A 12,992-nucleotide genomic window follows, 5' to 3' on the forward strand; every position below is an offset into this window, starting at 1 on the left:
CTTTAAAAAAAAAAAGAGGAGGAAATTCAATTCAATTAATTTTATTGTCATTGACACAATTTGCAGGCACATATGTAATTAAATGTAGGCCGGGAACCGTACGAGCTGTTGCGTCCTGCGTGCCGCCATCTTTTGATGTAGTGCATTTGTTGGGGAATATTTCCAGCCTCAAAACAGTGAATGTGGATTTGACTCAAAGTAAACTACAATGCCCATGTTCATTGTAATGAAGGAATGTGTCACCCAGTGACATGGCTGAGGACCTGCGTGCATGGCAGTGCACAGGAATAAATGTCCTCTTCTATCCTTACTCTCTGCCATCACTCTCCACTGACAGCTGTCTGGGAAATGAACAAGTATGCTGCTGCTTTCTGATTGTTCAGCAGGGTGTTCACTTCATATTTCATTCACGCATTGATTAATTCTGTAGAAGCAAGGAGGGAGTCGGGACGTACCTTTGACTGAAGCTGTTCTCCTTCCTCCGACAGTGGAGGGTGACAACCCTGTGGCCTTCACTTCTGACATCCTGACTCACCGTCCACAAAACAGGGTTAGTGGCTCGAGCTCCCAGGAACGCCACGCCATCCTTCAGCTTGACCCTGAAACGCACACGGACGTGCACAGGTCAGAGAAAAACATTAAATTAGGTGATACTGTAACTGTCACCAGAAAAGCTCACAAATGAAGTTTCAGAGCTTCAGAAACACAGCTGGCCTCCTTTTATTCTCTTTCTCTGAAATGAAGAAAGAAAAATTACCATCAATGGGCTTTAACTGCGGTCTCATGGTCTTTCTCTCTCACATGCATGAAGGACATTAAAGTTGCTCCTGAATTTCTTTAATATATTGGACGATACCAACAGACTGATCAAAAACATGCTTTACGAATATCAAAGCACCAAACTGGAGCTACAAAAGAAGGAAAATAAAACTTTTGAATGGCTTTTGGTGCTTACTAGATGGGAAAACAAGAACTACACTTTTCTCGAAACATTTTGTTGACGAAACAACCCTTTAATCTTTTGGCCCTCATCCTTTTTGGATAGTATATAATCATAAGTGAAAACAAAAAAAATGCTTTCAAACGTTTTATGTTTTGCTCGGGATGAATGCCGCTTTAGGGAAGTGATTCTGGCATGTACGAGTCAAATTATTTCAGTGATGAAATAATTACGAGTCGGGGGGTAGCGAGTTCGAATGAACGCCTGTGAAAGTGTGTTAAACCGCTATGAGAGTACATATTGGATGAAAGAGTTGTTTTACATGACAAGTCTCGTTTTACACCTTGTAACATCCCAACATCAGGACTCTGGAGCAATAAATAGGCAGCAAGCTCTACTTCAGACACATTTGGTCATCCCCCCCGCCCTCACACCTGGGGTTTCACCAGGACTCCAATCTCTGCAGCCTCCGTGCCACCTCTGCCCCACCCTTTTGTCCCTCTATCACTTCCATTACTTGTGGTCACAGTCTGTGGGATATACAGGTGCTGAAGAACCATGACCTCCTCCTCTTCCAGTATACTGACTATGCTGTTGCTCTCCTCCTCCTCCTCTGTCACAAGAAATTACCATGAAGTACGTGAGCGGCTTTCAGTGCTTCCTTTTTCCAACATGACAAATTGCTCTTGTTTGAACCACTGACACGAATGCGGCAGAATATTTTATGTGGGGGAAATGAAGGAAGAGATGGCAAGAAAAGCTAGATCTGAAATAAAACACCAACAGAACGTCGAGGAGAAGGGATCATTTCTATTCAGTGAAACATGAACGCAGGGCAAATTTTTTTTTTTTTGCCTACATCAAAATAGTTGAAAACTTTCCTTATTCTGGAACTGCGTAAGGCTTGTAAAAGATGAAGAAAAAAACGGAGTGTTAACGGGGGGATAATGACATGACAAACCATGCAGCAGTCCTTAGAGGAGCACAGTCATTACATCTTCAGTGTTCCACTGGTCTTCTTTGATCTTATCCATGCCGCTGAGGCAATATTAACTGGCCTTGTGTTGGCCGCTGCTCCTGACGAGCAAAGATAAAGGCCGCCGGTGTGGAAGACACAGAAAATAACTAGGAGGAGACGACTTATTGCTGTCTGTCCTCCTGTTTCCCAGGCGTCACCTTAGCCACGGTGCAGTAATTACTTCAAACCCACAAGCAGATTCAGCAGTGAGCGGGAGAATGATAATCAACTAATATAGACTAACAGAGCTGTATTTATCACATATCAAAACCCAATTTGAGGTAGAAATGCTTTAGGTCCCATGATGATGCAGAGCAGCACATTCTTTCCCTCTTTTTCTGCTAACGTGTACAGATGCCACTAACTTCTTATGTTTGCAGTAGTAATCAATTTTGATTACTAATTGATGGTTTCAGTCATTTTAAAAGTCATTAATACTAAATGCAAAAATGTGCTTGTTTCGTATCATTATAAATTCAATTTTTGTGTGTTGGTCAGACTCAAGTGAGCAAATTAAAAATATCTCTGGCTTCTATGGTGTTTTGTTACTCTATTTGGCATTTAATAGAGTAAGTTGGTTGATGGGTTGATCAATACTAATGTAGAATGAAGCAATCCCCAACTACATTGTCAGGGTGCTATCTATGGTCTTGATGCTCTGCAGTCTTCTTTCACTCTCTCTCTCATTCTCTAAATCTAAAAATGTGTTCCTCATTTTCACACGTCTCATCCTTTTATCTCATTCTCTGTTTCTTCCTCCTGTGTCATACTAATTGTATTTCTCTCACACACATGTTGGACAAACCCAAGTATGTACTTTAGTCAACAAGCAAGCTGGCACAATTAACAAATGGCATGGTTGTAAATGAGATTGGTTTGGCTAATATGATTTCTGGTAAGGGAGGAAGAGGAGGAGGGAAGCAATAAAGGAAAGCAATTTAAAGGAAGCCCCCCTTTCACATGCATCAGCACATGAAGCTGCCTCATTAATTCCATCAAAACCTGCATCAGTGGGATGAGTATTTACAGATGGGATGAGGTTGTCAGAAAAGACAGTTTTCAGCTCTCCGCTGATTGATGCCTCGAAATGACAATCCAGGATGGCCGCCCAAATAACATGTCAACACACCTTGCACTCTGGCATGCTGCTCTTGTGCTGCATGCAATACCAATCTGCATTAATATTAATGCACTTTATACAGAAGGGAAATAAATGGAATACAAACAATTTTGAATAAAGCCGTGTGAGACCACACATCTCAACATTTAGACACCATGTTGTTAAGCTGTCAATGTGACAATAAGTAATACAATACCAATAAAATGAAAACCAAATTCTACACAATTAAAATACTGTAAGTTAAAAGAAAATGTATTTTAGAAAGTCACATTTATAAGTGTATCTTGAAAAGAGATTCAAAATGTTAAATGTAGACGACTGCAGATGAAAAGATCAAAAGTGAAAGTACTCACGGTTATATTATTATACACAATATATCATTTGATTATTGGATTACTATCACTACTGCATTAATGTGTTAGCAGCATTTTTATGTTCTAACTTTTGACCAACTTTATATTGTTTTTCGGTGGTTCTCAGTTACAGAAATAAGTGATCTCAAGTCGATCATATGTTTTGAATGGAAAATCTGAACTTGCAAAGTAACTAGTAACTATAGCTGTTAATGTAGCGGGATATGGAAATACTAAAGTAAAGTTCAAATTCTTCAATTAGTAAAGTATTTGAATAAATGTAGGCCACTTATTTCCATTCCACCACTGTATAGTAAGTTGTGAATAAGTGAATGCTGGGCACAGCCCTAGAGTCCTTGGGACCACATAAGGAGTTAAAGAGTCAAAAAGTTCCAGCCTTTAGCTATTACAGTTTCTAGGTTTTTTTTATGATACAAATGACCTAAAATTTGCTTATGTATTTAACAAATATGCTTTGTATAACTGCACTATATATAGTACTGTACACACAAACACATTCAAAACTGGGGCAGGACAAATCTGCATTGTACTTGAAGACAAATGAAAAACAGCATGTTTTGGGCAAAGGAAGTGAAGATTGACGTTTCGGTAAAACCCAATTTCAGTAAACATTAAGATTATAATGACTCGATATCATTCATCCAAAGGGAAAATTGTGGGAATGATTACATGCTTTCTTTCAAAAGCATGTTTTTTATTTGAAGACTAAATGGGCTCTCGTGGTTCCCATGGCAATAAGTGAAGATGGAGGTAAAAATATATATATTGAAGAAAAGGGATAAAAAACAAGGGAGTGTGTATTGGGGGTTGGGAGGTTGTGTAAAGCTCTTTGTGGTGAGCACAGGGATGGAAGGATAGCTGGGTGTTTAAATGTGTTTGAGCAGAGAGCGGGGATAGAGGTTTACAGTGACCAGCCAGGCAGATTAGAAAAGACAGGCGATGTATTAGTGTGGATGAAAAAGGACAGGATGGGGGAAAAACATTCAAGAGAGGAGAGAAGTTGAAGAGAGGGCTTTATTGGTTAAGAGGCTAGGAACTTGTAGTCAGCACTGGCATTTGCTGTCCATTCTGGTCTTATATTTCCAACAATAAAAGAGAGAGATATAGGCCCCAAAATGTCAATGTCATCCTTAAGAAGCCATTTTCAGCAAGGTTATGTCACCCACTAAACTTAAAGTGCCCATATTATGAAAAAATCACTTTTTCTGGGATTTGGGGTGTTATGTTGTGTCTCTGGTGGTTCCACACACATACAAACTTTGAAAAAAATCCATCCATGCTGTTTAGAGTGAGATACGGTTTCTGAATGTGTCCTGCCTTCAGTCTCTGGGTGAGCTGTTCAAAATCGGCACGGCTTGTGACGTCACAAGCCGAAACGAGCAGGCTAACCGCAACCATTAGCTCGTAGCGTTAGCATGCTAACGCTATGGCTAACGCTAGCATGCTAACGCTAGCATGCTACCTCGTTCTCAGTAGCAAAGCACTGCTACAACACACACAAGTTCACCATAATCTACAAAAGAACTACTTCCATGTGCGCCCTCATTTAGAAGTCTCCCAGCTAATCCTGCCTTGTAACTGACCAAAGTTGTAGAAACAGCCTTTCTTTTACTGTCTATGGAGCTAGCTAGCTGACATGATCTACATCTGAGCTACTGGGCATGTGCAGTGCAATCAAAGATAGTACAGAAGAAGAAGAAGAAAAGAGGTCTCACTCTGTAGCTAAAACAGAGACCAGCTGAAAAGAGGATCTGCAGCAGTGAGAGAGAGCGGTGCAGTACAACACAAATATGGTGTTTTTTGAAAATTAAACCATGTAAACCTATTCTGGTACAACCTTAAAATACAATTATGAACCTGAAAATGAGCATAATATGGCTGCTTTAAAGTTAAAATAATAATACATGAGAAGAAACAGTAGGAAATGGTTCTTTGTATTGCCATCCAGGTGATAACAGATAATTACTCTGGCCTAGATGGAGACAAATAGAACCCAATAACTTGGACACAAGTAACACACACACACACACACCTTGGTCCGTCTCTATATCTGATATAATGTAACACACTGGAAGAGAGTGGGTTGGTGGTCAAAGGTAACCTTTAGTGAAGATAAATGAAAGCGAGTACAATTGCTCTGATATCAGCTACGCCACAAAGAAAACCACCTTTGGTTCCTACATCACAGAAAGGCTCCTGCAAAGGGAGAGCCAGATGGAGAAAAGCTGTAATACAGCAAATGAGTCACAGCACATTCATATACAACCTGCAACCAGGTTCTGAGGCATCATTAACTAACCCCACTGAAACGTTTGAAAGAAGAAAAAGCCCCATGCTGCATGACAAACTGGTCTGGTGGTTACTTGGATAAATCAAAAACACATGCTAACTTGTGCATGGGCATATTTTTAATAATTAAAAAAATGTAGTTTAGCTGAATTTAATTTACTGACGGCTGGTGAAATTGGCCTAATCACATTGAGCTTGTTTAGTTGGCCCGTGTCCCAAAATTCTCAAATACCTGCCAGCTAAATGCAGTTATGAAATAAACACACAAGCTGTTGGGCATAGAACCCCGGCTTTCTTCATGTTACCTCCCTCTATCGCTTTTGCTCGGAAACCAAATAATCTCCATCACCATGGGGTGAAATTAAATTAGATAGTGGCCAATGATAGGTGAACCAGGCTGAGAGTTGGTTCAATCAATTAGTAAGGTGAAACAGGGCTGTGCTGGAGTAAATTAGCTGAGGAATAGTTGTCGGTGGAGTGGTTTTTAGGGGCGAGCAGACACCGGCAGATGCAGAGATAAAGAGAGAGCTAATTCAATTAATGAGTTTGATGCTGTTCTTCCTGTTATCAGAGCTAGTTGAAAGTGCTGGTGCGTGGCAACGTTGCAAACGGAGGGCAAGATTAACACTATCAGATAAAGAGGGCTCGCCAGACAAAGCTCATCTCCACCCATGCATTCTGCTACGTCTCTCTCTGGCTCACCCTTTTGTCTCACTTTCACCATGTCTCTTATCCTATCTCCCTCTGTCTGTCTCTATCTGTTTCCTCTGAAACACTCTGCTCCCCTCACTGTATCTGCACATCCAAGCCTTACTCCCATCGCTCTCTATATCCTTCACCAGAGCTCCCTGTCTAGCTTTGGTGCCCTGCTGCACTATAGTTTAATTTATATTATTTTAAGGGAACCAGATATCCTGCACACTGTTGGTCACTTTAATTCACGTTATTTAATTATCTAATTTCAGTCGGTAAAGCTTCATCAGATAATTTGAAGGTCTACAGACCAAAACGTCTTAATTAAGTAAAGGGAGTCCAAGTGACTGGCAGTGTGCAGAAATTCTGGATCCTTCTCACTTTACAGGTTAGGGTTAGGCCCAACACACCTGTAATTGAGACTTTATGGTGGACAAGAACTCTGTTTAAAGTTTTTAGCAACGCCAGCAGCTAGGCTCAAGGGTCAGTCAGTTGGTCTGGACTGAAATATCTCAACAACAATTGGATGTGTGCCATGACATTTTGTAAGGACACCAATGGTCCCCAGAGGATGACGCTTCAAGATGTTTTCATCAACCATTTGTACATGAAAAGTAACCCACCGTAATTTTTATGTATTTCACGTTTTTATTACTTTGAGCCCCACACTGACTGCTGTAAGGCACCGACCGCTAGTGGCGTAGTAGTTATGACCGGAGCACTGAGTATAAGGCTGCGAAAACACAGGACTTTCAAGCGGGAGAGTGGATATCGCCTCCCAGAAGAAGTTAGGGGGAAAACACAAGACTTTCACCCAGGAAACAGATGTTTGTGTCCCGGAAGTACAACTTAAGTGTTTTATTCCAAAACACTGTTGTCACAACTATCACTTCACGGTGACTGTTACACACATCACAGTCAACTGTCAACGGTGGCTAAACTTAACGGTCACGTAGGCATTACAGTGACCGGGCGCCGTAATTGTGGTATTGTTGTGCATATGTTTTCGTACGATATCATACAAACCCGTTGATGAGAATGCGTGGCAGACTTTGCTGAGCCCCTCACTATTCCTCTAGCACCACCTGCAGATTGACCATGGCAGTTCACAGTAAAAACAACAGTTTGATGGATAACCATGCAATTCGCGGCAGACTTTTCATCTTGTTTCTATTTGTCCAAACCGTTTTTCTTTACTCTTAGTATAACTTACTTTTACTAAAGTTCCACTTTCTTTCTGTGTGCCCTTTCTGATCCTCACTACTGAATGTGTTTGAAAAGAAATCAATGAACAAATCCATTAACTTTTAAACTTCAGATCAAGCTAGAAATACAGGAGATGGACGGTCTACATGCATTGACACCTTCAGTATACAGTGCAATCCAATATAATAACCTTGCAAAAAATACTTCTCCAAGTTGTAGATACAGTCTGGGGTACTTTGCTCAGCTTTTTAAAAAAATAATCGGAGTTGAATTTTTTTCTTCACGTTTAACATATAAAAAAAAAGGAGGATTGAAGGAGCATCTTGTGATATATTCAAGCAGGCTATCATCATCTAACCTTCACTCACACCCTCTTATTTCCTCGGGACATTGCCGGAAAAGTGCTGTTGCCTTGCATGAGGCTTATCCGGTCCTTCGCTTTACCCTTGTGAAATATCAATTTCACTTCTGGCTGCCATTTACCGCCTACTCATCTCACCATTCTTTACAGATCAATATCTGTGTGATCCAAACCAGACGGTGAATGGATGTGCTTTAAGGGTATCAAAGCTGTGAAGGGTTAAAAGCTATTCATCTACCAAGGGACGAAGATGATCAAAGGGAGTACTACTTATAATGCCTAGTAGTCATTTTAACCTCAAGTGGATTGTATTGAGTGCTACATAATTGAGGAGATGCTGACTGTCACCAAACACTAGACACATTTAAAATCAGGTGGCTATGCAAGGAACTGTTTGTACTGTCCAAGAAAAAGCACAGATTATTTGCTTTTTACATGGATGGGAGAGGACAGGTAAGGAGTTGTTTGCCTTTAGCCAACACACACCAACATTTTTTGGCAGTCTTTTCTATTAATTAAAGGGGAAAAGCAACCAGATGACTGATATATGGAGCTTGGACCTGAGGTCTGGGAACAAACTCCCACCTTTAAAAAAGAAACTGTCAGATGAGAGCAGCTGACTTCAAATGAGACAAGGTTCAAAATGTGAGCTGGCCATAGCCTCATGACATGAACGAATCCATGACAGATCAAGAGCAATCATATGGACAGGAGCACTGAGAAATGAGTTTGAGTCAAATTCAGAGAAGCCCCTGAGATTGTCTGAGGAAAGGAACATTTAATTTGAAAACCTGGACAAGGTTTCATACATACAGTACAGCTTAAATACATCTTAGTGGTGAGGAAATCTTTAGTTTGCTGTCAATAAATAAAGAAAACCCATTGGGATCCAATAGTCCTGGTGTTTTATACAAAGGCATCATTGTAATCTACAGTCATTATGATTCTCCAAAAATGGGAACAGCTGAACAAAATGAATGGTGCTATATATGACTGTCAGGAAATGTTGTAAATGTCCGCACCTGAACCAGCAGGTTCAGAGGAAGCTTCTTTCCTGCGGCTATCACCCTACTGAACTCTGGCTCTGCATCTTAGTGACAGTTAACCTACTAAGCCCCCAACTGTCTATATGTTTCATACTGAATATCCATATTTATTCTGTTTTTCTTATAATATATTCTGTTAATACACTGCATATATCTATATTATTCTTACTACTATTTTAATACTGCTACTACATTGCACCTATCTGTACATGTTGTTCATACATTCTTCATACTACATAGCCAATATTTATTCTGCTCTTATAAGGTAACTGCTAATACACTGCACATATTTATTTATTTATATTTAATGTATTACTCTAAACCACCTTCTGTAAACAAACTGTACACTACTGTCTACACAGCACTATATTTCTTGTTCTGTCTATGCACCATCTCTCTATACCTGTCTATACTTGTATATCGCGTTGCGCTTTTCTGCTCTTTTTGCACTTGTGGTTGGACGCAAACTGCATTTCGTTGTATTTTGTACTTGTACTCTGCACAATGACAATAAAGTTGAATCTAATCTAATATCTGAAAAACAAATGACTACTTCAGCAGGGTGGTTTAGAGAAGTGCCATTCTATATGAAGGCTTTCACATTAAAAAGGACAAATTAATCTTACTTTGACCACATATTATTGAACATAAACAAATGAGGCTAATGGCTTGAATCCTTAAAAACATTATTTTGTTAGCAATGTCCTCAAGAGGGCTATGATGATAATAATATGATGAGCTAGCACTTATGGAGCCCATTTCTGCATATTGCATGACTGCTGTTTTAAGGGCAGAATACATAAGAAACACATAAGTTATAATAGAGGGGGTGCGAGATGTAATTAAGGCATTATTTACTCAAAAACTGGAAGCAGAGGGAGATAATGAGAAATGAGATGAAATTGTAGCTCATAAAAAGTGAAATTTACCAAAGCCAATAACTTAGAGCAGCCAATGACTTTTTCTTTAATCTGCCCCAAGCTCTCATTATCTCCTTATGTCACATTATATTTTAGCCTATTTCCCAAACTGTAACAAATAAATACTGTCAAAGAAAAAGGCAACAAAGAATTCATGATATTCTGAATAAAGAAACAGGCTGGATGTGGGTGGGTATTGACTGAAATGACAAAAGAGCGCCTTGTGTGCACAGCGACTGTGTACATGAAAGCAGGCCAACGGGATGATGACACTGAGGGGTGTGACAGCGCAACACCAAATGTGGCCAAGAGCAAGTCCCCTCCAGTAAATCACAGCCCGGCTCTCGTCACAACCCAAGACTCAAAACGTAATATTCAATAACATCTCCAATCTAGTGCCCTACACGTAGGATATTTCGACCCCCATTTAAGTCGATGCATTTGTAGCACAAGCACAGGACTTCAGATGAACGCAAATATGAAATATGTGTCACGGGTTTCCTTTTTTATTTTTCATAAATACAGAAATGTACGTCAAGCAGTGTACTAAAAACGTCTAATTTTACATTTGCTTTAATGCTGGATTTCAGGAACTCCTACTGCTGCTGTAGATTAGCTGAAGAAATGAGGTCATGTAGTAGCAGACAGAGGCTTGATCCCTGTGGCTGCCATTTGAATGGAAGCCGAGCCAGTTAAATAGGGGATAGGGCAAACACATGCAGACGCTGCTTCCAGTAAAACCTATTTGACATGAGGTTGCATGCAGAGGATAAAAATTAGACTTTGCATTGGATTCGTTGGGCCGAATGGATGATCCAGGACTGATCCAATATTTGGATGGACGCAGAAGGGGGCCAAGCAGTATAATCTCAGGATGTAGTGAGACTGATTATGGGAAGTTGGTAAACCTGATGTAGGAAGGTTTACACAGATTAACACTGATGCGAATGGGCACATACAGTAGCCATCCTGATGAGCCTGATGAAGGCCACATGCTGAAATGCATTGGTCTGACAATAAAGTTGCTCTTTATACTTCAAGTGTTGCTTAAATAAAGTAGCACTGTAGTGAGTAGTCAAGTCAATTTCAATTATATAGCCCAAAATCACAAATTACAATCTGTACAGCATACGGCACCCCCTACCCTAAGACCCTTGGTTCGGATAAGGAAACACCTCAGGAAGAGCAACAGATGAGAGATGGAGTTGAGGGTGGCTGACATTTGCTTTTCAGCCATGTTAGCTTTATGGCTGCAGGGATGGCAATGTTGGTCTGTCTTTCGGTCAGTTGGTAGATCTACCATTTTGGTCCAGACTGAAATATCTCAACAACTACAGGATGGATTACCATTGATTTGTATAAAGACTTCCGTAGTCCCCAGTGGATGAATTGTAATGACTTTGGTGACCCCCTGACATTCCCTTTAGCGCCGCCATGAAGTTGACATCTATGGTTCAGTGTAAAATAGCTTGACAACTGTTGGACGGATTGCCATGAAATTTGCTACAGCTATTCAAGGTTGCAAGAGGAAACGTTCGAAGGTCTCATTCAGTGAAATATCTCTACAGATAGATTGGAACATTTTGGACATTTAAGGTTCCCAGACAATGCAGCATGGTAACATGCTAAACTAAGATGGTGAACATGGTAAACGTTATATTTTCTAAACATCAACATGCTAGCATTGTCCTTGGGAGCGTAATGTTAGCATTTAGCTCAAAGCGATGCTGTGCCTGATTACAGCCTTGCAGAGCTGTTAGCATGGCTGTAGACACGTCTGTCACACATGCACAATTACACAGTTGTACAATTGTTAACATAAAGACATGTCAGTATGCGTCAGCATGCTATCTAATGAACTTCTCCTCTATGTCCATATCATTGACTGAAAGATGAAAGAAGTACTTTGAACTTCATTCTGCTGATAGTTTGGATATCTTTTACTAAAAGTTTTAGTTGGAAATTACTTCCTGTCTGAAAATATACAATACTGTCAGAAAACAGCTTTTTCAACATTCACGTTAAAGAGAGGAAGAACAAAAATTAATAGTTGCCATATGTATGCAAATTACATCAATCTTAAGCCATTACTGAAACAATTAATCTTTGGCAATCACTAAAACATTTTAATCACGATCGTTACAAATGGTTGACTATTCATTATGCCCTCTAATTAGATCATAAATTGCATGAATACACTGTTGTGGGAGGTTTTGAAGGATGTGACACACCAGGGACAAACACAAAAGCCAGCTAGGACTGATGAAGTGTGCTGCATTAATGGCACTAGGAGCCGGGGTTGCTGAGAAGGGACTAAATGCCTTTTCTCTCCTGACTTCATCTATAAGTGATTTATTTATTGACTGACTGACTGACTGACTGGCGGTTTGAGCCTGCAGATCTGTGGTCAGTTGATGCAGGTGATCATGATCAGGGGTCAAATGTTACAGTATGTCATTCAGCTGTCTTGACGTTGAGGACAATCAATATTCCTGAAGTTATTGATTAAATGCTTCCTGCGTGTGTTAGTGATCCAGGTGAGCCATGGCAACAGTAGACAATTTCTCGGTCTAGATGTCGTGTGTTGTTGGATTTGTCAGCATTGCGACATTTGTGCAGAGCCATGGGAAGGCAGTACAGTAAGTGCTGGAGTGTCAATGTGACAAGAAAGATGTCAGCCGTCATGCTAACCCAACATTTCAGATAATGTCCGTCTAAATAATGTCACACTGGTGCCACAAAATGTTTGTAAAGTGTGAGAGAATGGGCTCTTACTGAGAAACTATAAAACAAATTCAATCTTGGTTTCATTCACAGTCCCGAGGTTATGTACACATACAAGCACAGCAATCCTCCATGGACAAAATAAAGCATCTGTCTGAAATGTCTGCACACTCTGCCATGTGCAGATTATTGGAAAATGCAGAGCTAAAATTGCAGGTAAATCAATTCAGGCCTGATCTGTAAAAGCTGGCATGTCAACCAGTACATTAGCGCCATTTGCACTTCATTATGTGCACCAGTG

At 40.2% G+C, this 12,992-nt stretch overlaps 1 protein-coding gene across 2 annotated transcripts in view; it reads right to left on the reverse strand.

Annotated features, from left to right (window-relative positions):
* Nucleotides 1–12,992, reverse strand: part of si:dkey-112m2.1 (transmembrane protein 132C) — a 175,839-nt gene that overhangs the window by 75,138 nt on the left and 87,709 nt on the right. For both annotated transcript variants that reach the window (XM_031278033.2, XM_031278032.2), the window contains exon 4: nucleotides 456–599. In XM_031278033.2, the coding sequence (XP_031133893.1) occupies nucleotides 456–599 (144 nt within the window). The remainder of the gene's footprint in view (nucleotides 1–455; nucleotides 600–12,992) is intronic.

The sequence above is a fragment of the Sander lucioperca genome, chromosome 1, assembly GCF_008315115.2.
Source record: "Sander lucioperca isolate FBNREF2018 chromosome 1, SLUC_FBN_1.2, whole genome shotgun sequence".
NCBI classification, from domain to species: Eukaryota; Metazoa; Chordata; class Actinopteri; order Perciformes; family Percidae; genus Sander; species Sander lucioperca.